The sequence below is a fragment of the Oryctolagus cuniculus genome, chromosome 18 (assembly GCF_964237555.1).
Source record: "Oryctolagus cuniculus chromosome 18, mOryCun1.1, whole genome shotgun sequence".
NCBI classification, from domain to species: Eukaryota; Metazoa; Chordata; class Mammalia; order Lagomorpha; family Leporidae; genus Oryctolagus; species Oryctolagus cuniculus.
The window spans coordinates 48104733-48130762 of NC_091449.1; the positions used below are offsets into that span (position 1 = coordinate 48104733).

The window sequence follows — 26030 nt, forward strand, 5'->3', positions numbered from 1 at the left end:
CCCCATCCAGGCAAGAAGGGACCCGCGGCGCGTCTCACCTGGGGCCCTCGCGGGTGGACGAGACCTCCGGGCCGTCGGTCCCTGGCGCAGGGCGCGCGCACCGGTGTCAGCCCCGGCCCCAGTCCCGGTCCCATTCACAAGTCGGCGGCGGCTGCTGCGAGCGGCCCCCGCGGCATCTGCTCCTCGGCCCGCGACGCTCCCCTCAGCTGGCGGCGGCCGCGGAATGAGCCGCCGAGCGCGCTAGTGGCAGGAATGAGAAACCGGGGGGAGGTGGCGGGCGGGCGGTGGGGGGAGGAGGGAGGCCGCCGCTGGGAGGGGAGGGGAGGGCGGGGGGCGGAGAGGAGCCGCGGCTGCGAGACGCGCCGAGCCGGGCCTGGCCGCGGCTGCGGGGGCCGACCCCGTGCGCGCCCCTCCCCCAGGGGCCACGGAGATGCCACCCTGGGGACCCGCAGCCGCCCCTCCCGCGCCGGGTCGCGGCGCTCCGGCTCCCTTGGGGCTCAGACAGAGTCTGGAGCCGCTGAAGTTGGGCTCTGGGGACGCACAGCCAATCGGGGAGGGCGGTGGGGGAAAGCCGGTGAGGGGCTGGGAGCCCCGGTGTTCCTCGTCTCTCCCAAATCCGCTGCAGCTGGGGAGGCTGGGCCCTCCTCTCCCGGCCCGGCCAGGTCCGCGGGCGGAGGGACGTGGGAGAGGCCCCGGGGAAAAGGGCAGCGCGTTCTCTGCTCTCACACCCGATCACCCCACGTCCCGAAACGCTTCCGCGGGGACCGCTTCCGCACCGTCTCCACCCAGCCCCCCAGCCCTTGAAATGGTGCTGGTGGCGCGGGTGCCGGAGGAGCCGGGGACGGCGGCTTCGGACTTGGGAGAGCTCGGTCCCCGCGCTCCTGCAGCTCGCCCCGCCTCTCCCTCAAGCCGGCGCCTCAAAGCGGGCGCGGAAGCAGCTTCGCCTCGGGCCGCCCCGCCAGCCCCCTCCCCAGGGGTGCGTTGGCCGCGGTCCCAGCCACAGGGGCCGGGATCTCTGCAAGTCCGGTCACTTGTTGCCTCCCCCAGCCCCCGCAGACCCGCCGCGGCGCTGTGGAGTGCGCGGTTCCGCTGGAGCGAGGGCCCGCGGGGCGCGGAGCCCGCATCCGTCCGCGGTCCCCCAGCTTCCCCGCTCTCGGAGGAACCCGCTACTGAGAAGGGAGCCCCCCCCACCCCAGCCCGCTTCCGGCCCGCGGAGTCTCTCTGGGCGAAAGGGGTGCCGCGGTCGGGGCTTCCGAGTGGCGCCAGGGACTGGGCGGGGCGCTCGTGGCGCGGGGAGCGGCGCTGGGACCCGCAGACCCCGCGGGGAACACCCGTGCCTGCGAGGGTGCTCGCGGTCGGGATAAGTTTCCGGCTTGGGAGGTGACGGCAAGAGAAGACGCCGAGAGACGGTGAAAAGGCGAAGGAGCCGCAGGCGAGGACGGGGGAAAGGCGGAGAGAGGGACCCGCAAGAGGGCAGGATGCGGAGGGCGTGGAGGGAACGCGGCCCTTAGAGCGCAGCAGGCGGCAAGGGCGTGCGGAGAGGAGCGGGCCCGGGAGTTCGCGGAGGAAGAGGCCTAAGATGGAAGGGAAAGCCTGGGGGCCTGTGCGCTTGAGGAAGGGGCCGGCGAGGGGGCGCGGAGAAGGGCGGCCGGCCCCCGCCCCGCGGCTCCCCGAGCGCGCAGCTCCCCGGGTGTCCACGCCGCAGGGCGAGCCTGCCTCCTGCCCGCACCCCTGCCCCACCGCCCACGCCTCTCCCAGAGACTCGGGATCCCTCTGGCTCCGAGTGTGTCTGCCCTCACCCCGCGCCCACAGGACGCGCCTGTCGCCCTCCGTGCGGACCGGGCCTCGAACTTGCCCATTTCTTCTCTGGGGGAGGAGGGCGCTAAGGTTCCAGCAGCCCTTACTCCCGCACTACGCCGCCGCTGACCACGTCCGAGGTGACAGCCCTCCGGGTCCCCAGCCCCCGCACGTCTGCCACACACGCGCTCGCGCTCGGCGCACAGGAGAGCTAGGGGCGGCCGAGCCTGCCGCTTCTGCCTCCTCCTGTGGATCCCTAGCCCTGAGCCCCTTCCACAACTCCGTGTGCTTTTCTGTGGACCTCTTTGGCCCTGTCTCTGAGTCTGCTCTGAGCCCTAAAACTTTGGCCCTCCTGCCTGCCCCATCGCGGAAGGGAGCAGCGATGGTAATGGGGTGCCTGGGTGTAGCCATCTGTACGCAGCAGTGAGGTTTCATCCCAGAGGATGGAAGAGGGGCCACTCCCTCTCAGAGATCTTCCGGGTTTGCTGTTTGGCTCGCTACACACTTGTCTGGATTTTCTTGTCCTTCCCAGGTGAGCATGAAGCCGAGGTCAGTTTAAGGACAAGGGCAAAGATCCCCCGGAAGTGAAGTGGTTAGAAAATCCCTCTATTCGTGAGGAAAGACTCCTTAGCTCCATTCTGGAGGCAAAGCCACGGAGGAACCTGGTCATGTGCGACCTGACATTAGGTGGATTTACCCTCTGTCTTCTGTCCCGATTGCAGGCGGTTAAGACAACTCCTGTCATGAGCAGAACTAGCAGATTTTAAAAAGTAGTTAGAAATCGCTTGGTGGGTTTACACCAAATCAGATGGCATCGTGTGCTACCAGCGGTCAATATTCCTTCGTACAAAGCGGCAAGTCCATGCCTAGCATTACATTAGGGAGAATAGAACATGTGTGCCCACACTAAGACATGTATCTGAACGTTTTTACTCTCAATGGCTAAAGCCTGGAAACCATTCAGGTGCCCATCAACTGGTGAATGGACGAACAACTCGGTGTGTTCACACGATGGAGTAATATTCAACAGGAAAGGAATTCCAAGGCTTGTTACATCAGGAATGATCTTTCAAAGCGTATGCCAAAAGCCAAAATCTGTGTGATTTTATGCTCTGTAATTGCATTTATGAGAAACGTCCAGAAAAGGCAAGTTTGTAGAGAGAGAAGGCAGGTACCTGGTTGCATGGGGATGAGGGTATGAACAAGAATCTGCAAAGAGGGTGAGAGGGAACTTTGTTGTGTGATGAAATTTTCTAAAACTGATAGTGTTGATGTTGCACAGATCTATGAATTCCCCAACAATCACTGAATTCTAGCAAAAAAGGCAATGTTTCCCGCTTGCATACCAGAGTATCTGTGAGCTGCAGCTAAGCCTCAAGGGGAAACTTTCTGTAAGGCAGTTTTAGAGAAAGAAAAAAGTAAAAACAGAATTCTAGTTCTCATAGAAAGATAACTCTACTTGTATTCAGCAAGTTCTATTTTGGCGACTTCTTTGGAGAGACTTCTAAGTGTTAAAGCAAGTTAATTTCCCCCTTTCACTCTTCTAAGTGATTAATTCCTAGGAACTAGAGTTAGGCATTCCAGTTCGTGACATTTTAAACACACCTACACAGACACAGTACAAAGTGCACATTTCAGAGGGTTTTTTTTATGACTATGTTAGGATCTGTCTTAGAAATCCATATCAAGAACTTGGGTGTGGTATTGTGCGGTTACAGTTTAGATCTTAAAAGCAAAAAGAAAGAATAGGGAAAAAAATAACCCACTGACAGCTTAAATTGAAAATTCATCTTAGACAGGCAGTCAAAAGTTTGGGTGTTTATCTTAAGTTTCCTCACCTTGCCTTCGCCTCCTTCTTCAAGGGAGGAAGCCAAGGTTCCTGGCTGCTGTGGAGCCAGGATTCAACAGCGCTTATACTTCCTGCCTATCCCAATCCAGACAGAGCCAAGGCTCAGACAGCCCTTTCTTGTCTTTGTCCTTGCCAGCACAGGCTGATTAATTTCCTGTCGGTTCCTTCATCAAAGTAGGAGGCTCTCATCTCTTTGATGCGCCCCTCTTCAGGCTCAGAAGATAACCAGGCCCTGCTGAGGGATTCCAGTTTCCACTCCGAAGCTCCATGCTCCCCAGGCTTCTCAAAGCTTCCTGCTCTGGAGATATGCTTCCAAAGGTAAAGAGTGAGGCCAGATCCAAGCAGGGTTTCCTCACATTGCAGTGGTCTCCAACTGTGCCTTCCGCAGGCAGAGGGAGAGAATTGAAAAACAAGTCATGAGAACACCACTTCTGAGTCAGACACTTCACAGGGAGAATCCCACCATTGGGTCTGCAGAGGAAAGTGGGCAGACCACACACAGATCGGATTCAGTCTGATTCCTGGCTCTGTCACGTACTAGAAAAGACTTCATCTCCATGAGATGTGGTTTCTGTATCTGGGACATGGGGTCTGTTATCTGTGCCTAGACTGCTGCAGAGATTCCATGTGCCACAAACCTACAGCAATAAGTACTATGCTTGGATTGTAGTCTCAGTAGGTACAAGGTAGTGACTACAATTATTAATTATGAGATCTGATGATTGTCACACCTTAAATGACCTGAGCTAGAAAGGAGACATGTTACAATTATGAATTGGAATAATTATGGGGATTAATCTTATATTAAGTAGGGGTCATAATAACACATCTGGCCAAGAATTGTATGGCAGTTGAAAATTTACCAACATTGTTGGCCAGCGCCCCAGGTTCTAGTCCCGGTCGGGTCGCTGGATTCTGTCCCGGTTGCTCCTCTTCCAGTTCAGCTCTGTGCTGTGGCCCGGGAAGGCAGTGGAGGATGGCCCAAGTGCTTGGGCCCTGCACCCGCATAGGAGACCAGGAGGAAGCACCTGGCTCCTGGCTTTGGATCGGCTCAGCGTACCGGCCATAGCGGCCATTTTGGGGATGAACCAGCAGAAAAGGAAGACCTTCCTCTCTGTCTCTCTCTCTCACTGTCTAACTCTGCCTTTAAAAAAAAAAAGGAAAAGGAAAAAAAATTTACCGACACTGTAAGACTTGTTTTGGGTTATACAAAATTAGATGTGCCAGCCTTAGGACAGAGGTCTTGTCACAAATTGATTGGATCACTTTGGATTAAGTCCGTTTATCTGAGGCTCAATTGTCTTAGCTATACATGAGAGCTTACCCAAAGTGAGCTCTGGGGAGGATCCTTCCAGGGCTAAAATTCTAGAGTCAGTGTATTACCCTTCAAAGCATCTTCAAAGATACAATCCCCCTCTCTGCCCCTAGGCTGACTAGAGCAACCACTATCTGATTGTACCCTTCTCAACTCAATGCTATCAGTATTTCCTTGTCTTTCCCCTGTTGTCCGCTGCCTGTTCCCCAGGAACAGTGATGATATTCTGGTTTTGCAAGAGTATTTCACAATGCTCATGGCAGATGGAATTCAAAGATAAGTTTACTTTGGTGAAAAATTTTGAAATCCATGCATAGTTTTTTCATAATATGTATTTTCCATGAACTTTATGAAGGCACCTCATACACATGGGTTTCAGAAGCCTTTCCATCAACATAAATTTCTATTGTGATTATATTTTCCATGGACTTTTTGAAGTATCTTTCTATCTACATCCTCAGCATGTAGCTCAGTGTCTGACATAAAGAAGTCCAATAAATATTTTTGAATGAATTAACAAATACTTTTGAATGAATTAAAATCAGTACCTTGATCAAATATCACAACAGTACTATGTTATGAGTGATCACACCGCTCATTGGCTTCAAACAACACTTATTAACTCTAATAGATCTATAAGTTGGCTGGGATTGTCTGGTCCAGACTGGGTTGAGTTGGGGCCACTCATCTGGGCTTCCTGTCTTTCTCGTCCTCCATCCTTGAACAAGTTCTTACGACAATGAAAACCTTCACAGCCCCTTTAGGCTTAGGTTCAGAATTGGAAACTGTGTACTCTACTTATTCCATTGGCCAAAGAATGTCACATGGCCAGGCAGAAAGTTAAGCAATGGAGAAATACAGTATTTTTCATTGGAAAAAAATCTTCAAAAAGAGTTGCATGGCAAACAATATGGGCCCAGGGAAGGATGATGTGACAGGATCACTAATGTAGCAGTCCCCCACAGACAAAAAGGGGTTTCCATCATCCTCCACTCTGGGCCATGTTGGATTTTTGAGTTCCGTAGGTCACAGTACAATACTCAGGAAGATTAGAGACAACACAGAATCAGAATACACTTAGAGTCTCACACAAAATCATTGTCATTGTGCATTTCCTTTACATTGAGGCTCAAGTGGGAAGGAAAAATGCAAGCAGTAATAATAATGTAACAATAGATATCAACAGTTTTTGTTCAGCCTGTTTGATAGTCCAGAAGCATTTACATATAAAGGTAAGAATCCTCAAAATTTCCTTCAAGTATGCATTATTGTCCCTAAGGAAATGATATTCACTGCCCAGTCTAATAAAACTGGTGAGTAGTGGAGCTGGGATTCCACCTGTGGGTATTTTCTCACAAACTGTCCCACTGGCATGCCTTTCAGTGGAAAAGCCCATGCCAATGCTCCAGATGCAACTGTGGGGTACATGGCAGAGGGCATCTATCAGATTCCTAGGAACAGTGCCTGGCACAATGAGCAAACACATTTCATGGAAGGGTAGAAGGTGAGAAGGTAAATGGGAAGGGAGGAAGACAGGGAAGGAAAGGCTATAGAAGCAGGAAGGTAGGGAAGAAAAAAGGAAGGTACAAGGAAGAAAATAAAAGCAATGCTGATCTATTGAAAACCCTTGGCATATTGTGCAGAAACCTGTGCACCCTGAGGGTCATGCATTACCTGCCCCTAATGGTGCTGAGAACATTACCTCCTGCCCATCCCCTTTCCACAGCCTGGAAGGAAAAACGAGCTGGCCCTTGCCTATTTTGCTTCCAATCTCTCCTTAGATCATTCTCTACTTTTTTTTGCTGTTGTTCAAACACAGGTGTGCTCCAGATTCAAGATCTTTGCATATGCTGTTCCCTCTGCCTAGAACACCCTTTCTCTCTTCTTTCTCATGGTTTGTTCCTTTGCTCTGTTTGTCCATCTGCAGAAGCACTCACTCAACACTACAGTCCCCTTCAATCACTTTTTATCTCCTTTGAAGGTTTTACTCTTGTTCATAATGCATATATCTATTAAAATTCTATTAACTCTTTTTATTTGCTTACTTTTATTGATCATCTTATACCACTAGGACACAAGCTTCAGGAGGGAAAAATACCTAATCCCTCTTGTTCACTGATGTATCTTGAGCATCCAACACAGTGCCAGGCATATGGTAGGCACTCAGCAAATATTTGCAGAATGAATACATGAATAGTAAATTCATGAATAATGTTCACTGAATGAATGGACCCTGAACCAACAGCAGATGGGTCTTAACATGGTGCCAGTGCCCTTTATTTGCAAAGTGAATTTGATAGTACCAATTACTCACATTGTACAAAAATCATTCTTTGATTTACTAAAGAATTTATTGGGAAACTACTTAAAACAGTGCTTTTAAAAATAAAATCCAGTTTAAAAAATGATGTCATATCAACAACTTTTCTAACATTTGAATTCCCTAAAATGAAATATACAGGTATTCACAATGACAATTCTGCTTCCAAGTTCTGACTCCAGTTTGTTTGCTGTCTGGACTGGCTGATTAAAACACCTCACAGAAGGCTACTTCAATGTTCGTATGTGCATATATTTACTTTTTTTTTGAAATTTGTGAATAGACACATTTAAATGTGTTTGCTTTCCAGGGGAACCACTGAAAATGTATTCAAGATGTACTGGCTTGCTTTGCAAGTGGTCTACACTTCGGACAACAGGATTTAAGAAAGCTCTGTGCTCCAATTTTCATAACCATTAACTATCAATATTGGGAAAGGGAAGGCAGGAATCATTCTTGACCAATGAGAAACCATTTAAAAGATTTTTCCTTCTTCAAACTCCTCTACAAGGTAAGATAGTTGACCTTGCCCAGAACTGGCTGTGAGAATTTAAGTGCTTTATCTAATTGTTTGTTTCCCTCTCACTGCTCACTAGCCTCTTTGGTAACTAAGGGCTAATTGAGGTGTTTCCCTGAAACTCAAGGTAGTTCAAAACCCATTGTATTTTTATACACAAGTGGTTCAAGAGCTTTCTTCTTGTAAACAATATTCCAGAGAAGACATTCTATTCTGGTTGACAGTCACCCTAGTTCTGGGTCTTAATCCGTGATTGATTCTCCATTGTACAGAATATTGTTCTGGGCTACACGTAGAATTAAAGAATAACATTTTTAAATAGCTCTTCATTGAATGCCTGTTAAGTGCTTTCATTCAAATCCTTACGACCACTCTACAGAGTGTTACAATTGCCCATTTTATAGGTGAGAATGGCAAAGCTCAGAGAATTGAACATCTTACTCAAAGTCAAACAGCTCACTAATAAATGAATAATTAAATGTCATTTCATTGCTCCTAGTTTATAATGGAATATAACTGGAACCCAGTTTCTAAGGGGAATGGTAAAGACAGGTGAGTGAAGTATTCTCCAAAGATATTCTTTCAAAGTTGAGAATTAAAGTATAAAGAAGTACTGGTTGGGATAAGTGTGGGAACAGAACCTTTCATTGTCAAGGAATAGACTGTGTTAGGGCTCTGGGGCACAATGGGATTTGGAGTGTTTGAGAATCTAAGGAAGAATCCATAGGGCTGATGTTTAATGAGCTTTGGGAAAATATAAAGAGACAGACAATCTAGAAATTTATAGAATAAGAAAAAAATCCTGAACTGTATCCCAAATGCAATGGGCAATTACTGAATTTTTAATTGCTGTCATTTTATTGTTGTTTTAAATGAGAATGATCCAGTTATATTGTTGATAAAGAGGATTGTGGGTGGATGAGCACTGGACTGATACAAAGGGAGTGTTGCACTTACCCAGGAGACAGGGGCTGCAGCTCGGGCTTGGGAGTGGCAGACAAGAAGGGTACAGGTCCTATGTGTGCTTGGGAAGTGGAATCAGCATTGTTGGCAAGGTTGGTTGCAATAGGTGAGAAAGAGAAAGATGTCAAGGACTGTTCTCATAAGACCGCTCCAGGCAGTTGAGTAGCAATTGTAAGTAAATGGGTACTTCTTTATTGACTTGGAGAAGCCGGAGCAGGACCAGGTATTTGAGTGTGTGAGACAAGGTTCCCAAACCTGAAGCTTGGGGAATACCTGTGGGTACCAGGGTGCTCTTCTTTCTTGTGCCACAGGTATCTTCCCAGGTCAGGAAGCCCGTGTCCTCTGATGTACAATTAGTTAAAAATATAAAGTACTCACATCCAAGGTGTTTGGGCTCTGGATTTCAAACTTCTCTTTCTCTGAGCCATTTCAACCTTTTTTTTTTTTTTTTTTTTTTTTTTTGTCTAAAATGAGGAGTCTTCCACGTGCCAGTTTCCCTCTGAAAGCCCATGATCACTAACTATGGCCACTCCAGGGGCAATTTTTCAAAACTTTATCTGAAGGATATTGATCCTGTGTCAGTTAGAGTTTTGTCCTGAGACACAGATGAAGTAGGAAGTGGGGCAGTGATAGTGACATACACAGGCAGTCCGGTCACCCAAGAGTTCATTGCAGAGGTCAGCAAGGTCCCCTCATGTTGCCACTCAGAACCATCCATCAGTGATTTGTTGCCACTCACAGCACCCAAGGGTTTTCACTTGTTCCCCTTTCCTACCTAAAATATCCATACTGGGATTTACTCCCTTCTTTCCTTTTCTCTTTCTGGAGACAAAGTAGAATTCCATGGCACAAGACAGGCTTGGAAGTTGAGCTGCCCAAGTTTGAATCCTAGTTATGCCTCTTATTTGTTATGAGCCTATGATTTCCCTTGTAGGTCACCAGTTTCACATCTTGTAACATAGTCATAACATTTGTACTTAGTTCTGAAAATTACAGTGAGTTATGAAGACAATACCTAGACTTCAGTAAATATTGAATGTTGTTTTCCCTCTCCCTCCCTCCAATCTCCTTTTTACTTCTACTGTTCATTACCCACCATCTTTTATAAGGAAGCTAAGGAATCATATATTTCAGGAAAGTATCCCCTCACCTTTTCCCTTCCCACAGATAATCCTGTCTATAATTTTAAAATATTTGTTTATTTATTTATTTGGCAGAGTGACAGGAAGAAAGGGAGAAAGAAGGAGAGAGGGATGGGAGAGAGAAGAAGGGAAGGAAAGAGAGACAGAAATGAGAAAGAGAGAGAAAATATAATTGACAAAATATCTTGGCATCTGCTAGATCTCTCAAATGCTCACATCAGTCAGGGCTGGGACAGGTCAAAGCCAGCAGCCCAGAACTGCACCCAGGTCTCCCATATGGGTGGCAGGACCCAAGCACTTACACCACCATCTGCTGCCTCCCTGGTGCATTGCAAGAAGTTGGGTCAGAAGGAAAGTAGTTAGGACTCTAACCAGTCACTCTGATACGGGATGTGGGAGTCCCACATGGCGTTAACCCAGCCCCCATAATGTTTACTGATTTATTTGAAAGAGAGACAGAGAAAGACAGAAAGAGAGGGAGAGAAGGAGAGGGATAGGGAGAAGGTGAGAGAGAGAGAGAGAGAGAGAGAGAATATTTTGTATCTACTGGTTTACTTTCCAAATGACTATAACAACTAGGTCTGGGTCAAGCTGAAGGTGGTATCCAGGAACTCCCTTCTGGTCTCCCACATAAATGGCAGAAGTCCAAGTACTTGGACATCATTTGCTGCCTGCACGGGTACATTAGCAGGAAGCTGGATAAAAAGCAGAGGAATAGGGTCTAGGACCAGCACTCGAATATGGGATGCTGGGATAACAAATGGGTGCTTAAGGCCGGCGCCGCGGCTCACTAGGCTAATCCTCCGCCTAGCGGCGCCGGCACACCAGGTTCTAGTCCCGGTCGGGGCGCCGGGTTCTAGTCCCGGTCGGGGCGCCGGATTCTGTCCCGGTTGCCCCTCTTCCAGGCCAGCCCTCTGCTGTGGCCAGGGAGTGCAGTGGAGGATGGCCCAGGTGCTTGGGCCCTGCACCCCATGGGAGACCAGGAAAAGCACCTGGCTCCTGGCTCCTGCCATCGGATCAGCGCGGTGCGCCGGCTGCAGCTCGCTGGCCGCGGCGGCCATTGGAGGGTGAACCAACGGCAAAAGGAAGACCTTTCCCTCTGTCTCTCTCTCTCACTGTCCACTCTGCCTGTCAAAAAATAAAAAAAAAAATAAAAAAAAAAAAAAAACAAATGGGTGCTTAACCCGTTGTGCTGTAGTGCTGGCCTCTTGCCCCTATAACTTGGCCTTACTCTGGTATATTATCTCCATTGCTCTAGGTCTCTAGATCTCATCTTACTGCTCTGCAAGAGACATATAGAGCTAAAATTATTAATATTTCTTTGCTGTACCTAAGGTAAATGGGCCTGTTGTAGGCATTGATTTCCATAATTGCCAAAGAGGTTGCTGGAAGAAGGAGTTCTGGAAGAATGAAGGTAGAAAAAGAAAAGGGGGAATCATATATGTCATGTAAGCTTCTCAAAAAACTTATATAGAATATAAAGAAAAAAATACAGTAAAACCAGAATCCAGTAATTTTCCCAGATTGCATTATTAGTTCTCTACTATGTGACATGCAGTCATCGTTTAGTCATTAGTACAAGCAATCGTTGATTGACTAAGAAGTATTTACCAAAAGAAGCAAAATTTACCACGTGTATTTACAGTCTAAAATGCTCTGCTCACTTAGCTTTGCTTGCATCAACAGAAGGGGAAAAATGCAGCCAGACAGTCTAATTTCTTTAAGTCAGATGAGTCACAGAAGCAAACATTGAAAGATGTGCTACAAAATAACCAATCATCAGATAAAACTCTTTGATGGGGCAGATGTATAAAATGAAGTGAGACTATTTTTTAAGCTAAACGTTTGCATATTTACAGAAGACTGTGGTAGAAAAAGTAGAGACATTTAGCCACATCATCACTTAAAGGTAAGTATGATTTTAAGATATAAAGGCAAGTGAAAACAGCAGTCCTCAGTCTTCTCTATCCATTGATTCCCGAACTCATTCCTCATCCTCATGCCCAATACCTAGTAATTGTTTTTTTCCATGGAAAGCATCTTTGATTTTATCTTTGATTAACCATGAGGCTTTAAAATATGCATTTCTTTTGTTTTTTCAGTGTCTGTCTTCAATATTGTGTCGTAAATAAAAAACATCAGCCCATGCGCTTGCCAGTGAATATAAGGTGGTGTCCTCTTGCATTTCATTGGTAGGTGTCATTACACCCATTTTGCTGATGCAGAAAATCAATGCTATGTGAGAAGCCATATGTTCCGGGTCACACAGTTTAGCCTTTATGGAGCTTACAGCTCTGTGGGTATCTTTCCTCAACCCAGTATGTTTTGATATTTCTCAAATGCTAACTGACAAGCATCCAGTCTGATTAGATGATAACTTCCTGTAAATCAGACATTTAGCATCTTACAATGTATTTATTTCCTGAAACTAATTTCATGGAAATCCATCAAACTCCACCTGTCTTCAAATGTCTATGTGCTGTGACATCACCATCTTTGCACACACATTGTTCCCTTTGATTAAAATAAGCTTTCCCCTTTAAGATCCAGAAATTTTTTCCAAAAATTTCATGTTCATGTATCTGATTCTTTAGGAATATTTTTCCAGTATTTCTTGTCTCTCTCTTCCCATCACCAATATGGACCAGTATCCTTCCTTTGGGCTCTGTGCACCCTGTGCCTAATTCTGATACAATATTTGACCCATGATTCTCAACATTTTCTTCTCCCACGGTTCTTATTTATTTCAGGGACATATTTTATACATCTGTATATCCCTAGTATCTATTATGGATTTCAGCAAATAGACTATATCAATGAACATGAAGACAAATAAGAAATCACTAGAATTCCATTATTGCTTATGAAGTCCATCACCATTCTAAGCGGTGATATGTAGAATCAAGTAATTCTCATAACATACATGCAAGATGGACACTAACGATAAGGATCTTTTCTTACCAGAGAAACAGAGAGAAAAGAACATGTAGACAAATACATATACAGAAATCATAGAAATGGGGATTTTGCTAATCATTTATTTGATGATTTTCAACTGGAAGAAATTTACGATGTATCTAACTGCATTAACACATACGTGATGTGAATCCTAGGTGGCTCTCTGTATTCTGTCATAGTCTGTGTTAGAGTCCTCAGCCTTGATGTCGCATCTACATTCAGGACACTGAAGAAGTTCTCAGAATGTGAGTCACATGGAAAATGATTGGAGGATGTAGACTTTGGAAAGAGGATGCTCTGGGGACACATGATCACTGTTCAAATAGCTAAAGGGCTGTCATGAAGGAGAGTGATTAGATTCATTTTGCTTGGCCCCAGGGGGTACAAAACTGGGATTAATGGCTGGAAACTTGAGGAGAGAGAACGCTGCTCAGACTGAGGCAGGTTTTCTATCAAGAAAGGTCTCTGTTGCTGGGTTGCCTGCCTTGGGGAATAGGGAACCTTGGTTCACCTACAGCAGGGGAACTCAGACTGTGTCTGCTTGATAGGCATTGTTGTCTTTCACAGAGGGGATCCTGCCTTTGGTAGGAGAGGAATTTACAGGGCCACCATGATCTCTACTAAGTATAAACTTCAAAGAAAATGGTAACAAACTAGGATACTATATGCCATGAACAAACGTGTCTTTCTATTAATCTTAATTGAAACATTAACAGCAATAATGTTAAAATTAATTTTAATGACACCCCTTCCCATAGTGTTAGTAGTAGTGGTTTTCAGGACAGGGCCTGGGTACCAGGTCCATAATCTCTCCACAAGACATTCTGCACACCCTGTGTCATTGAAATGGCCCAGCAGTCCTGAATGGCTGATGTTATCAATCCCACTTTGCAGTTGTACGGGACTGAGGCTTTGAGGGAGGTGAAGCCATCTGCTTATGGGTAGCCAGACAGTAACATTCAAACTCATGTAGATCTGACCCCAAACCAGTTCTTTTTCTGTTTTACAGAGGGGCAGCAGGGGAAGGGATGAGGAGAAGACAGAAGCATATAATATCTAGTCCTAGGGTTAAGCCAGATTTATTTTGGGAAAAGATGATATTCTTCTTGAAACTTTATAAAGTTTCTTGATTCTTTCTGAGATGAATCCATTTCATCCTGAGGCCACAGCATGCTTCTTAGGAAGAGACACTTCACAGTTGCTTGAGATGGCTGGCGCCGTGGCTCACTAGGCTAATCCTCTGCCTGTGGTGCGGGCAGCCTGGGTTCTAGTCCCAGTTGGGGCGCCGGTTCTGTCCAGGTTGCTCCTCTTCCAGTCCAGCTCTCTGCTGTGGCCCGGAAAGGCAGTGGAGGATGGCCCACGTGCTTAGGCCCTACACCCGCATGGGAGACCAGGGGGAGACACCTGGCTCCTGGCTTCGGATTGGCGCACAGCCAGCCGTGGCGGCCACTTGGGGGGGTGAACCAGCGGAAGGAAGACCTTTCTGTCTCTCTCTCTCTCACCGTCTAACTCTGCCTATCAAAAAAAAAAAAGTTTCCTAAGAACAGACCAACTGATGCATATGGTGCACAAATATCTTCTCACAAAGAGAAATTGAGAGGATCTCAGGTAGTGTACGATGTAGAACTTTAAAATGAACTGGAGGATCAACAAACGGTGGGCAGATTTGGAAACGCCATCAGCATATCAGAAATAACAAAACTAAACATATGTATGAAAGCAAATGATTGTAAGCTCTGATATAGTCTCTTCCCCAAGAGATTTAAGAATCCGAGATGGGTGCACTAATGTACAGAAAATAAATCACATGACAGAATTCGCCAACCAGTTTTCAGAACCCACCCCCACTGTGAAGCCTTTACTCATTTTTCTAATTCCCAAATTTCTTTATCAATCTCCTTTAGAACTTCTGAATCCTGCTCTTTTATTACTGGATTTTTTTCTTTTCAATGCCTTCTTTCCTTTCCCAAAAATCGCAGGGTGGGCTGCAGTTTGGAGAGAAATGCCAGCTGGAGGTCTTCAGGACCTTCACTTTGAGACGCATGGTGAATTCCAATGTGTCGTCTTTATGGTTTTGGAACTCCAAGAATGGTGATTGATTTGACCATTGATCCTATTTTCCTAACACTTGAGTTGTCTTAGTGTAAAGTGGAGGTGATTTGGAGAAAACAGAAGCTTATTGTCCCAACCACTTGCAAAGCAATGAAGACAGTCACTCACTGGAATTCCACCTAAGGGGATTCCTGCATGTACTTTGAAGAGAGAAATAATATGCAGAGTGAATGAAGAACATCAATAAAACCACCAATAGAGAAAGATGCTCCCTGAATGGTTTGAGGATGAAAATTTGGGACTGAGCAACCAGGTACAGCTAAACTGTGCGGGGCTGTTACATCACACAACTCGAGGAGGCCTCCGTGGCATCAAAGCAGAGGTGTGAACTTTGAGCAGTGGAATATCTGATGGAGAAAATCTGATTCATAAAGATATGATGCAAGGTCCCTTTTCTATTTATTTTTATTCCTATCATACCTTCAGTAACTTTTACCAAACTTGATCTTGCTTTTGTGAGACTGGATTGTTTCGAGGGCTATTAAAATGGTACTGGGTTAGTAATGTGAGTTTGTACAGGTGAAACAGTGTCTCTTGAAGCTAAAACTAAACATGGAGAGGACATTTGGGTTGCATGTAGTTATGAGATGATGATGTCTAACTTTTGGGACTGTTAGAAGAATTAAAACAAATTATAAATATGTGAAAGTAGTAGATTCTCAACACATGTTTATTAACTTGTAATGGGAAAGCAAATGTTATCAACTACTCATGAGAAACATGATGAAGTTGGTAACAATGAGAACTCAGAATGGGTGTTGTGTGGGGGGGGGGGGGTGACTATTGGGATTTCATGTGGAGACCTGTAACAATGAGAGCATCTCACGAATGAAGAGGGGACTTGGTGATGATACAGATGGCTTCAACTTGATAGTCTGTGCACCACCTCTGCAACAGGACCTGCCTAGTCGTAGGGAAAGAGGTCCCTATTTCTGTCTCTCTTTTCCCCCACACCTTCTTGGGACATATTATAAATCTGTGTCTTCTTGCCTGCTCCTTTCTTTGGATACCCACAGCCCTCTTCAAATATGTTAATACATGAAATTTTGCTCCAGCCAAATCTTTTGATTGCCAAGAAGTCATTTATCTCTCTTATATGATTTTTTATACTGGTCCCTTATTTTATTCTATTTTTTTTTAATCCCAGAGTTTATTGTTGCTGCTCTGAGTACTGGAGACAAGAGAACAGCAACTTACTATGTGGGTGTGGGAGTTGGAGTCCCTGGCTTGCTAAATGCCGGTGTTGCTCCTGTGCTGTGGCTTGCTTGCTTGCCTGCTGTAACGCCATGACAGGCTTCATCCTGAACCAGGATGGAGGCAGGCCGGCTTCTTGGAAACAAAGAACACAAAACATTTCCTGGAATTTATGGCCCATTGTTTCCCACCATTTCCTTTGTGTAACGTTCCTGCCATTTCTTTTTGTGTGACGTATAGCCCTGTTACATTTAAACAAACCAATAAAGATGCTAGGTTTAGATACTTGCCATATAGAGAATAAGGAAGTAACACACGTATGAGATGATGTGCATGCTTGTTTATATGAGGCTATAAAAACTTCTCCTGTATGTAGGAGGGGGCCTTTTGCGTGTGCACTGCCGGAAGGCTGTGTGTGGGTAGGGGGTCCCAGCCGGCTGGTAATAAATAACCTTCTGCTTTTGCATCGTGACTGTGCTTTGTGTTTTGTTTGGGAAATCGGACACTACAACTAAAACTCTCATAAGTATAAGTTTCTTGGGAGAGGGGCTGGCGCTGTGGTTTGGTGGGTTAAGCCACCACCTGCAGTGCTGGCATCCCAAATGGGCACCAGTTCGAGGCCCAGCTGCTCCACTTCTGATCCAGCTCCCTGCTATGGCCTGGGAAGGTAGTGGAAGATGGCCCAGGTCCTGGAGCCCCTGTACCTATGTGGGAGACCGGGAAGAAGCTCCTGGCTTCGGATTGACTCAGCTTCAACCATTGCAGTCAATTGGGGAGTGAACCAGCAAATGGAAGACCTCTCTCTCCCTCCCTCCCTTCCTCCCTCCCTTCCTCTCTCTCTCTGCTGCTCCTTCTCTGTATAACTCTGACTTTCAAATAAATAAATAAAACTTTTTTTTAAAAAAATGTTTCTTAGGTGAGAAATCTTGCTTTTGTCTTTGCATCCCCAGAAATTCTAGGACAGAACAAGGCACAGACTAGAAGTTCGGCAAACAAGCAAGTTTTTCCCGAGGTCCTTTTGATGTAAGAGACTCTATCACATTTCACACACTTCTAGCAACAAAAGATCTGCTTTATTCTTGGAGTCTATTATTGTTAAGTACATTTTCTTGGGTTCCAGTAAATTAAAATTTGCAGCAACTTAACCTGTCTCTCTCTAAACACATTTGTAATATTTGCCATTCTTTCCTTTGTTGTTCTCTGTGTGACATGTATCATTATACCGTGTTGCATTTCTTACAGAGAAAACTTACTGAAAGTGTATTTTGAAAAACACAACATCCTTTATTGTTATGGTCTATAGCAATTAAAGCTTGAAATTAGAATTAAGGATTGTGCATTTTGATGCAGGCAACCATATAGAAATATTAACATTTTTGTAAGATTTTTCTTTGCAGGCACAAAGTTGTTATTAGAAAATATAATACTCATTTTTTGCTTGATTAATTACAGCAAAGGCATAACAAAATATGTATTGTCCATTAGTGCATGCACTATTTGTAAAATTATGAGTCATGGATAAGCTGAGGCATGAATCCAAAACATTCTGTCAGAAATTCACAGAGTAAATATGAAACTTGTTTTTTGAAACCAAGAGAACTTACTTAAAACATGAACAAATGCCTTGAGAAAAATCCACAATTAAAATAGTCTGAGTTCTCCCAGCTTAACAAGTATGCACTGGATTTATATATGTATAACCTAAGAAGACACCCTGATAATTGTATGTAATACACAATGCTTAGCATATAACAAACAATAATAGTTACTCTTTTCTGAGGATACCTGCTTTAATCATCATGACAGCCTTGCAAACTGGGTAGTTTATTACTATTGATTATTTTTGTTATTGAGGTAAAACAATCAGTGAGATACAAATGTCTTAGCTGTATAACTTCATATTTTTGATAAGCATGTGCATTTGTATACTCAGCACCTCAGTTAAGGTAGATAACATTTCCATCACTTCAAAGTAGGTGCTATTTTCGGAAATGAACCAGCAGATGGGAGCTCACTCTTTATCTCTCTCGCCTTGTTTGTCACTCTGCTTCCCAAATCATATACACATACCTGTATAAAATATGTTCATTGTTCATTTGCATATATGAAAAACAAGGCCCAGAAGAATTAAATAATTTGCTGAAATGCATAGCAACTCTAAATAGCAAACTGATGGCCCAACCCACATTACTTGTCATACTATATTAGGACACCTAAGGCTGTGGACTTCCTTTTGTTAAAAAGATTCTTTTAGAACATCTATCTAGCTCTTTACATTTCACAAGGGTTTTCTACATTTTTGATTAACATATGATAATTGTACATATTTATGGGATATAGTACAACAGTTGAAGACATTTATATAGCATGTACTAATCAAACCACAGTATTTAGCATTTCCATCTCCTTATCATTTTTACACTTAAAAAGAAAAGAGTTTGGAGAGGAAGCAGATTGGAAGTCTGAGTGGAACTAGCTGACACCTAACAGTGTTTTTCAAAACTGCTAATCATTTGAATATTTTAGTTTTGTGAGATTATTCAAAGAGATCTGTGTCCCATCCTTAGGAATTCAATTCAGTAGACTGGAGTATGGATCTACAATCTGATTTTTTTATTGTTTTGCTCTCCGGTGAGCGTTACGGTCACCATGAATTTTCAGGATAGGTTATATAATTCCATGTCACAAATTAACCAAACCATGAAATATAAAGGACTTAACACATTCAAGTTTATTCTTACAAATCTGCCAAATGGGTTACCTTGAAGGGAAGATTTTCTATTTATAATCACCATCCAAGATGCTCTATCTGACACTGATGCTGAAATGTCCTTGGAGCAGGTGAAGAGAAGAGTTGAAGCATGGGCACTGACTCTTAGATCTTTGTCAAATCCATTGCTCAGCATGCATCCCATGGCCCTGCCTGAGAAACGTGGAGGAGGGACATCGATACTTGGAGAACAGTGAGTATTTTTGCCACAGTTTTGTTTTCAGAATTGTTGATCTCTAAGCCTCTTTCCTCCTCTGGAAGTGTGTGGATCCTACTCATCCTAGATAGCTTTAATCTGCTTCTGTAGGAAGTACTTCCACTGTGACGCTTCTGTCTTGCCACAGAGTGTTTTTCCTTGTTTTCTCTTTGACTAGTGTGATGTAATGCTGGCATGAAAAGTGTGAAACGATCATGTTGCCGCTGACCATCCTACTGCCACTTTTCTCAGTTGTTCTTCCATTCCTTTGATTTAGCATAATGTAAGTTGGTCTGAGCCAGAATGCTATGATTCCCACCTGAACTTGCTGCCAGCTGGATCCCAACATAGTGCCTGCTGGTATGTTAGAAGGCAGGCGCTTTAAGGTTCTAGACTCCAATGGTTACGAACTGACTCTACAATCATATTGCCCAGCTTCAGCTCTAAGTGCCATTGCTTACGAGGTGATGAGTTTAGTAAGTGACTTCACCTCTCTGAACTGACTTTCCTCTTGAATAAAATGGGGGCAATTATAATATATACCTCCTGGAGCTGTTATAAGTATTAAAAGTGATAATCCACATAAGTGCTTAGCCTGGGGTCTGGCATATAAAGACCCACCAACAAACTTTGCCTACTTTTTATAATGGGATATCATTAAGATGGCTGACCTGTCAATATCTAATAAAAAGAAATTCCTCTACTGCCTCATCCAGAGAAATACATTTTACCATCATATGCTGAGGGGGACGCTTTTTTCATGCCTCCAAGTTTATCAATTTTAATTCACTTCCCCACCTTCTAGTAGAGCCAACTTTGACCTTTCAACTTTGATGATTTTAGGAAAGCTAAAATGAAATTAACAAAATGGTATTTTTCTATCAATGACAGTGTAGCCACTGTGGTAGGGTGATGAACAATAACACATCTCTCCTGCTCTGTCTTACATGAAGCTGTGTGTTATCTAGCAATTGGAGGATGTTAAATCATGCAACATAAACTTTCTTCTCCCAGAGTGGCAAGTGAGCTATTTTCAACTTTCTGTTGTGACACTGTTTTCTGGGTTGTGTCAGCACTCTTATTATCAATTTACCTCTTTGCAAGCTGTGTTCCTCTTCTCCCAGAGTGTTCATTGAGATCTCCTTCTTGCCATTGTCTAGGTATTTCCCTAAACGAGCTGTATGGAATGCTAATCTGATGTACTTATAGGAGGTGGATTGCCCCTGACAAAAGAGCCCCTTGTCAGATATGAAAATACTGCAGGTTCCATTTAACTCTGACATTCACAATACAGATTTGTGTATCGGTATACTGAACGAATCCAGCATATACTCCTAGACTTTCTATAGCAGTGTCTGGTTAGCTCTGTCCCACTGATCACCTATAAAACTTACTTAGATATAAATAGTTTATTTTCAGAAAAAGGGATATTCCAAACAAAGAATGGCGAATTTAAGCAGGAAATTTTCCTGCTTTTAGATTTAGAAAGACAATAGCAAAGGAGCTATTTCTAGATCTGATCTGGTTTTAAAAAGCCAATGGGACCATAAGCACCCAACTCTAATCTGTTTGACATGGCTGGGACTGGGGCGGGGAGAGTGAGGTACTAGTTGCAGGTGTCATGCCTCTTAAAGAGATAACAAAACAACCCTCAAATAGTATTTAAATGAAATATTTTTTAAAAATAGATACAATAAAATATTTTAAAGTAAAAAATGCAAAATTATATGATGAACAAAGTGGCAGATTTTAAAGATTCATTCATTTGAAAAGCAGAGTGACAGAGAGAGAAGGAAAGACAAAGAGAGAGAAAGAGATCTTCTGTCCATCTGTTCACTCCTTCAAAAGGCCAGTCCAAAGACAGGAGCCAAGAAACCCATCTTGGTCTCCCATGTGGGGACAGGGACCAAAGTACTTGGGCCATCTTCAGCTCCTTCCCAGGTACATTGACAGGAAGCTAGATGGGAAGAGGAGTAGCTGGGACTGGAACTGGCACTCCAATACAGGATGCTGGTGTCACAAGTGGTGGCTTACCCTGCTGCAACACAGCAATGACTCGGAAGTGCCAAATTTCAAATAAGGCAGGATCAATTTCTCTATTTTCTTCTTTTGAACCCACCTGTAATTTGGCTCTTTTTAAAATTCTTTTAAAAATTGCTTATTAATGCAAAGAGAACATATTTCATGTATTTCATAGGTACAATTATTAGAAGATAACCATACTTCCCTTCCTCCTTCTTTCCTTCCCTCAAATACTGCTATTGTTTATTTCTTTATTTAAAATTTTCATTTTTCATCATTAATTTTTGCTGAATTAGTTTCTGATATCTTAAGCAGTGTATTGAAATATCATTTCTCTTGGTTTCAGAAGCTCCTGAAGCCCTTTAAATGCCATTGTCATCTACATACCCATACCATCACTCCAGTTTCAGTTCTGCTGCTTGATTCCTGCCCAATTACAGCTGAGGACTGAAGATGAAACTCTTTCAGTTTTGGACAGAGTTTCCATACAAACTCAAGAAAAATGGCACTCCTATATTAATAGTTCCACAGCACATCATAGCTCACCATGCATGAAAACAGCCCCAGTGTGCATCTATGGATGGACAGAAAAATAAAATGAAGGTATACACATATGAGAGAATTGTATCTAACCAAAAAATAATTAAATTCTGAAATATGCTGCAAAATGGATGACCCTTGAGACATCATGCTAAATGAAGCCAATCACAGAATGAAAAATATTGCACAATTTCACTTATCTGAGGCATCAAGCATGGTCAAACCCATAGAAACAGAAGATAACATGGTAGTCACCAGGGCACTGGGGGAGAGGCAAACAGGTGGCTGTTATTTAAGGAGTACACAGTTTCATTCTTGCAAGATGAAAAATGTCTGGAGATTGGTTTCAAAGTGTTATGAACACACTAATAGACTCTAATGTTTACGCTTCAAAATGGTTAATGTTGTGTATATCTTATCACAATTTTTAAGTTACAACATTTAAAAAGAAATGAGAAGAAATGGAAAAGGCCAAGGATATCATCAAAGGCATATAACCCAAAGTAGAGTCAGAGAATGGAGGAGAATCAGAGAGCCAGGAAAGGGGAGTGAGGAAACAGCTGGGGTCAGCAGCCTCCATGAATTCCTGCCTCAAGACCTCTACTTGTTGTTGGAATCGGCAGCATTGAAAATGGGGTTGAGGTATAGTCTTTCAACTTCTGATGCCTTTTCTGGCTCTTCTTCTTCTCCTTCGGCTACTTTCTAGGGAAAAAAAAAGTCTTTAAATTTAAGATATATTTTGATTAGAGATCCCATCTGTTAATGCACACCTTCACAGTGCTGATGGACTGGCCAAGACGTGCAGCACATTTTGGATGCTTTTATAGAAAAGCAGAGACTTATTTTTCTAATAACTCTTTCATCTGCAGCATCTAGTTTTTCCATTAGGAAAACTAAAATAGCTTGTGGAATTGCTTTTTTCCTTCTACAATAACAGACACTGCAGTGAACTAGTCACTTTGGGACATATGTAGAATATGATGTAGACACAATGAGAAAATTTTCTCTCTACTCCACGCCCTTTTGTCAGAAGGACATTTTGTGACTTCTCCTTTATGTTTCTGGGTCACAGAACATCTTCCCTTGTGTGAGTGGAAGAGATAATTCATAACAACATATGTGGAGATAATGGACTGTGATCTCTTTGAGGGCAGATAGTATCTATAAATAATTTTAATAACTCACAAAGAGCCTTGGCCATAATTAGGTTCTAAGTAAGCATTTTTCTTTATGTATGTTTTCTTTCACTGGGAAAGACTAGATAATTCTTTTTTGTTAGAGGTGGTGGGGGGTAGACAGTGAATATCAGTCAGGGTTGGCTAGATTAAGCTTTGATAATAAAGATCCCCCAAACTCTATTGACTTAGAAAATGGGACTGCATTGCTTTCTCATATAATATGTCCATTGCAGGTCAGCGATAGCTCTGCCCTCTGTCACCCTTACTTTGGGATACATGCTAGAAAAATAACCTTCCTCTGGTTGTCATAATCAAGAGAACAAAAGAGCATGAGGAGCTAAACTTCTGTTGCTCAAAAGCAACACATTTGTGTGGTGACATTTCATTGGCCAAAGCGATTCACATGGTGCCTCAAGTTCAATGGGGGTCGTTATGTATAATCTTTCTGAAGAGATGGTTCTTGTAACATCAGCAATAGCAATAACAAATGGAACTGGCTACTGAATAGGTAACTGAAGAAGTGGAAAGAGAGCTACTATCACTACAAGTTTCCAGGAACTGTATACATGTGTGCTGTTCTCATTGTCTCCACCACACCATTATGAGACATGTGTTGTTCTGTTTTCCTTATAGGCGAAGAATCTCAGTTTAGGCTGAATCAGTGATGTACCTGAAGTCACTGTATTACTATGTGTTAGAGTTGGTGTTGTACTCCGTGTTCCACTGACTCCAAACCCATGCTCTTCCCAAGAAACCAAGTAATTCCCATGCTCACATGTAGTCACAGTAAGTTCTGAAACATCTGTTAAACCATTTCTTCAGTGATGCAATTCAATGAGGACATACATGTTAGTTGGCTAGGCAGGTAGAAAGCATAGTCATATAAAGATGGGAGAGGAGTAGGTGTTGGGCACTGCGCTTTAGATCCCGAGATATTGCTTCTCACACTTGAGTGCCTGTGTTCAAGATTCGGCTATGCTCCCAGTTCCAGCTTCTCACTAAGGTGCACTTGAGTGACAACAGGTGATGGCTCAAGTAGTTGGATTCTTTCCACCTAGGTGGGAGATCTGGATTGAGTTCCTGGCTTCTGGCTTTGGAATGGCCCAACCATATTTGTTGTGAGCATTTGGTCAGTGAACCATCAGATGGGAAATCTCTGTTTCTCTTTCCCTTTCTTCCCATCTCTTGCACTTCAAATTAAAAGAAAGTCTCAATAGGCCGGCGCCACGGCTCAATAGGCTAATCCTCTGCCTACGGCACCGGCACACTGGGTTCTAGTCCCGGTGGGGCACCGAATTCTGTCCAGGTTGCCCCTCTTCCAGTCCAGCTGTCTGCTGTGGCCAGGGAGTGCAGTAGAGGATGGCCCAAGTGCTTGGGTCCTGCACCCACATGGGAGACCAGGAGAAGCACCTGGCTCCTGCCTTCGGATCAGTGAGATGTGCCGGCTGCAGCGCGGCGGCCATTGGAGGGTAAACCAACGGAAAAGGAAGATCTTTCTCTCTGTCTCTGTCTCTCACTGTCCACTTTGCCTGTCAAAAAAAAAAAAAAAAAGTCTCAAAAGATGGGTAGAAATGCTTATGTTTTTGGTATCAGGTTAATACTGGAAAAGCAAGGTTACTTACTCCAGGTCATGCATTTCCATATAAAAAAAGCTCACGAGTCTCAATGGCCATCAAATTTTAGGTGATCACACTCTTTGAAGAAAAAATCACTATATCTGAAGCATTAGAAATGAAACTAAAACATTCATTTCTAGAAGTGGCTGTAGAAAAGTGGAAATTAATAATAAATTCATCAGTTGTACAAGCCGAGTATATGAAGGCAAGGCATTCATATCAAAGTAATGGCTGGTCAAGGAAACCAAGTTGGCGTACAGGTAGATTTAACCATTTGGGAAAGCTACACCAACATCTTTAAAATCTCAGAGAATTCACACCCTCCCATGTGCCACCATTCTGTTTCTACCCTGAGGACATTGTTAGAAATATATATATATATATATATATATATATATATATATACATGTATTTGTACAAATGCTTATCACACTGTTAGTGAGAAGAGTGAATTAAAAGTGAAAAAAAGTCTATTTGATAATGGGCAAATAAGTGGGTAAAGTCTGACTTACTGTTTGAAGGTGAACCATCCCATTGTTCAAAGACTCATTTAGGCAATGTTCAAAATAATGTGTGAAGGTGGTTTGTAGCTTTCATATTAAGTGAAACAATTAGGGTATAAAGTAGAATCTACTTTAAGATCTCCACTCTATAAGGCAAATGTACAGAAAAAGCAGAAATATGCACATACATGCAGAAAATTAGGAAGAGAATATGCATGAATATTAAATATACTCCAACGTGGTTTAGTATGTATGTATATAGTCTGTGTGCCCATAAACAGTTATTACATTCATTTATTTACCCAGAAGGTATTTATAGAGAGATTACAACTATGTAGACATAGTTCCAGGCACAGCAGTGAATAAAATCAACCAAACATTGGGTTAAGCCACTTCCTGCAGTGCCAGCATCCTATGTGGGCACCAGTTGAAGGGCCAGTTGCTCTGCTTCTTATCCAGCTCCCTGCTGATGCACCTGGGAAAAGCAGTGGAGGATGGTCTAAATCCCTGCACCTACGTGGGTGACCTGAAGGAAGCTCCTGGCTTCTGGTGTCGGCCTGGCCCAGCCCTAGCCATTGTGGCCATTTGGGGAGTGAACCAGCAGATGGAAATTACTCTCTGTCTCTCCCTTCTCTCTGTAACTCTGACTTTCAAATAAACAAATCTTCTTAAAAGAGGCCGGTACTGCGGCGAAGTAGGTAAAGCCACCACCTTCAGTGCCGGCATCCCATGTGGGTGCTGGTTTGAGTCCTGGCTGCTCCACTTCCGATGCAGTCTCTGCTATGGCCTGGGAAAGCAGTGGAAGATGGCCTAAGTGCTTGAGCCCCATGAGTTTCCCATGAAGGAAGACCCAGAGGAGGCTCCTGGATCCTGGCTTCGGATTGGCACAGCTCCCGCCATTGCAGCCAGTCGGGGAGTGAACCAGTGCCTCTCCTTTTCTCTCTGTGTAACTCTGACTTTGAAATAAATAAATGAATCTTTAAAAAAAATTTTTCTTAAAAAATTCAACCAGACTAGTGTCATGTGCTACTTATGTAA

At 43.8% G+C, this 26030-nt stretch overlaps 2 protein-coding genes across 3 annotated transcripts in view; one reads left to right on the forward strand and one right to left on the reverse strand.

The window, feature by feature from the left end:
* The window catches only part of CDH11 (cadherin 11), a 164332-nt gene extending 164042 nt beyond the window's left edge, over positions 1-290 (reverse strand). For both annotated transcript variants that reach the window (XM_070063308.1, XM_051846856.2), the window contains exon 1: positions 39-290. The gene's annotated coding sequence lies outside the window, so the exon portion shown is untranslated. The remainder of the gene's footprint in view (positions 1-38) is intronic.
* On the forward strand, positions 281-22483 carry LOC127491317 (collagen alpha-1(I) chain). Its single transcript, XM_070063309.1, has 6 exons — positions 281-3964; positions 7592-7792; positions 8298-8350; positions 17118-17190; positions 19009-19130; positions 21502-22483. Exon 1 carries the CDS (start codon positions 431-433, stop codon positions 1382-1384), a length of 954 nt encoding a protein of 317 aa, XP_069919410.1. The 5' UTR covers positions 281-430; the 3' UTR covers positions 1385-3964; positions 7592-7792; positions 8298-8350; positions 17118-17190; positions 19009-19130; positions 21502-22483.
* The last annotated feature ends 3547 nt before the right edge of the window (positions 22484-26030 follow it).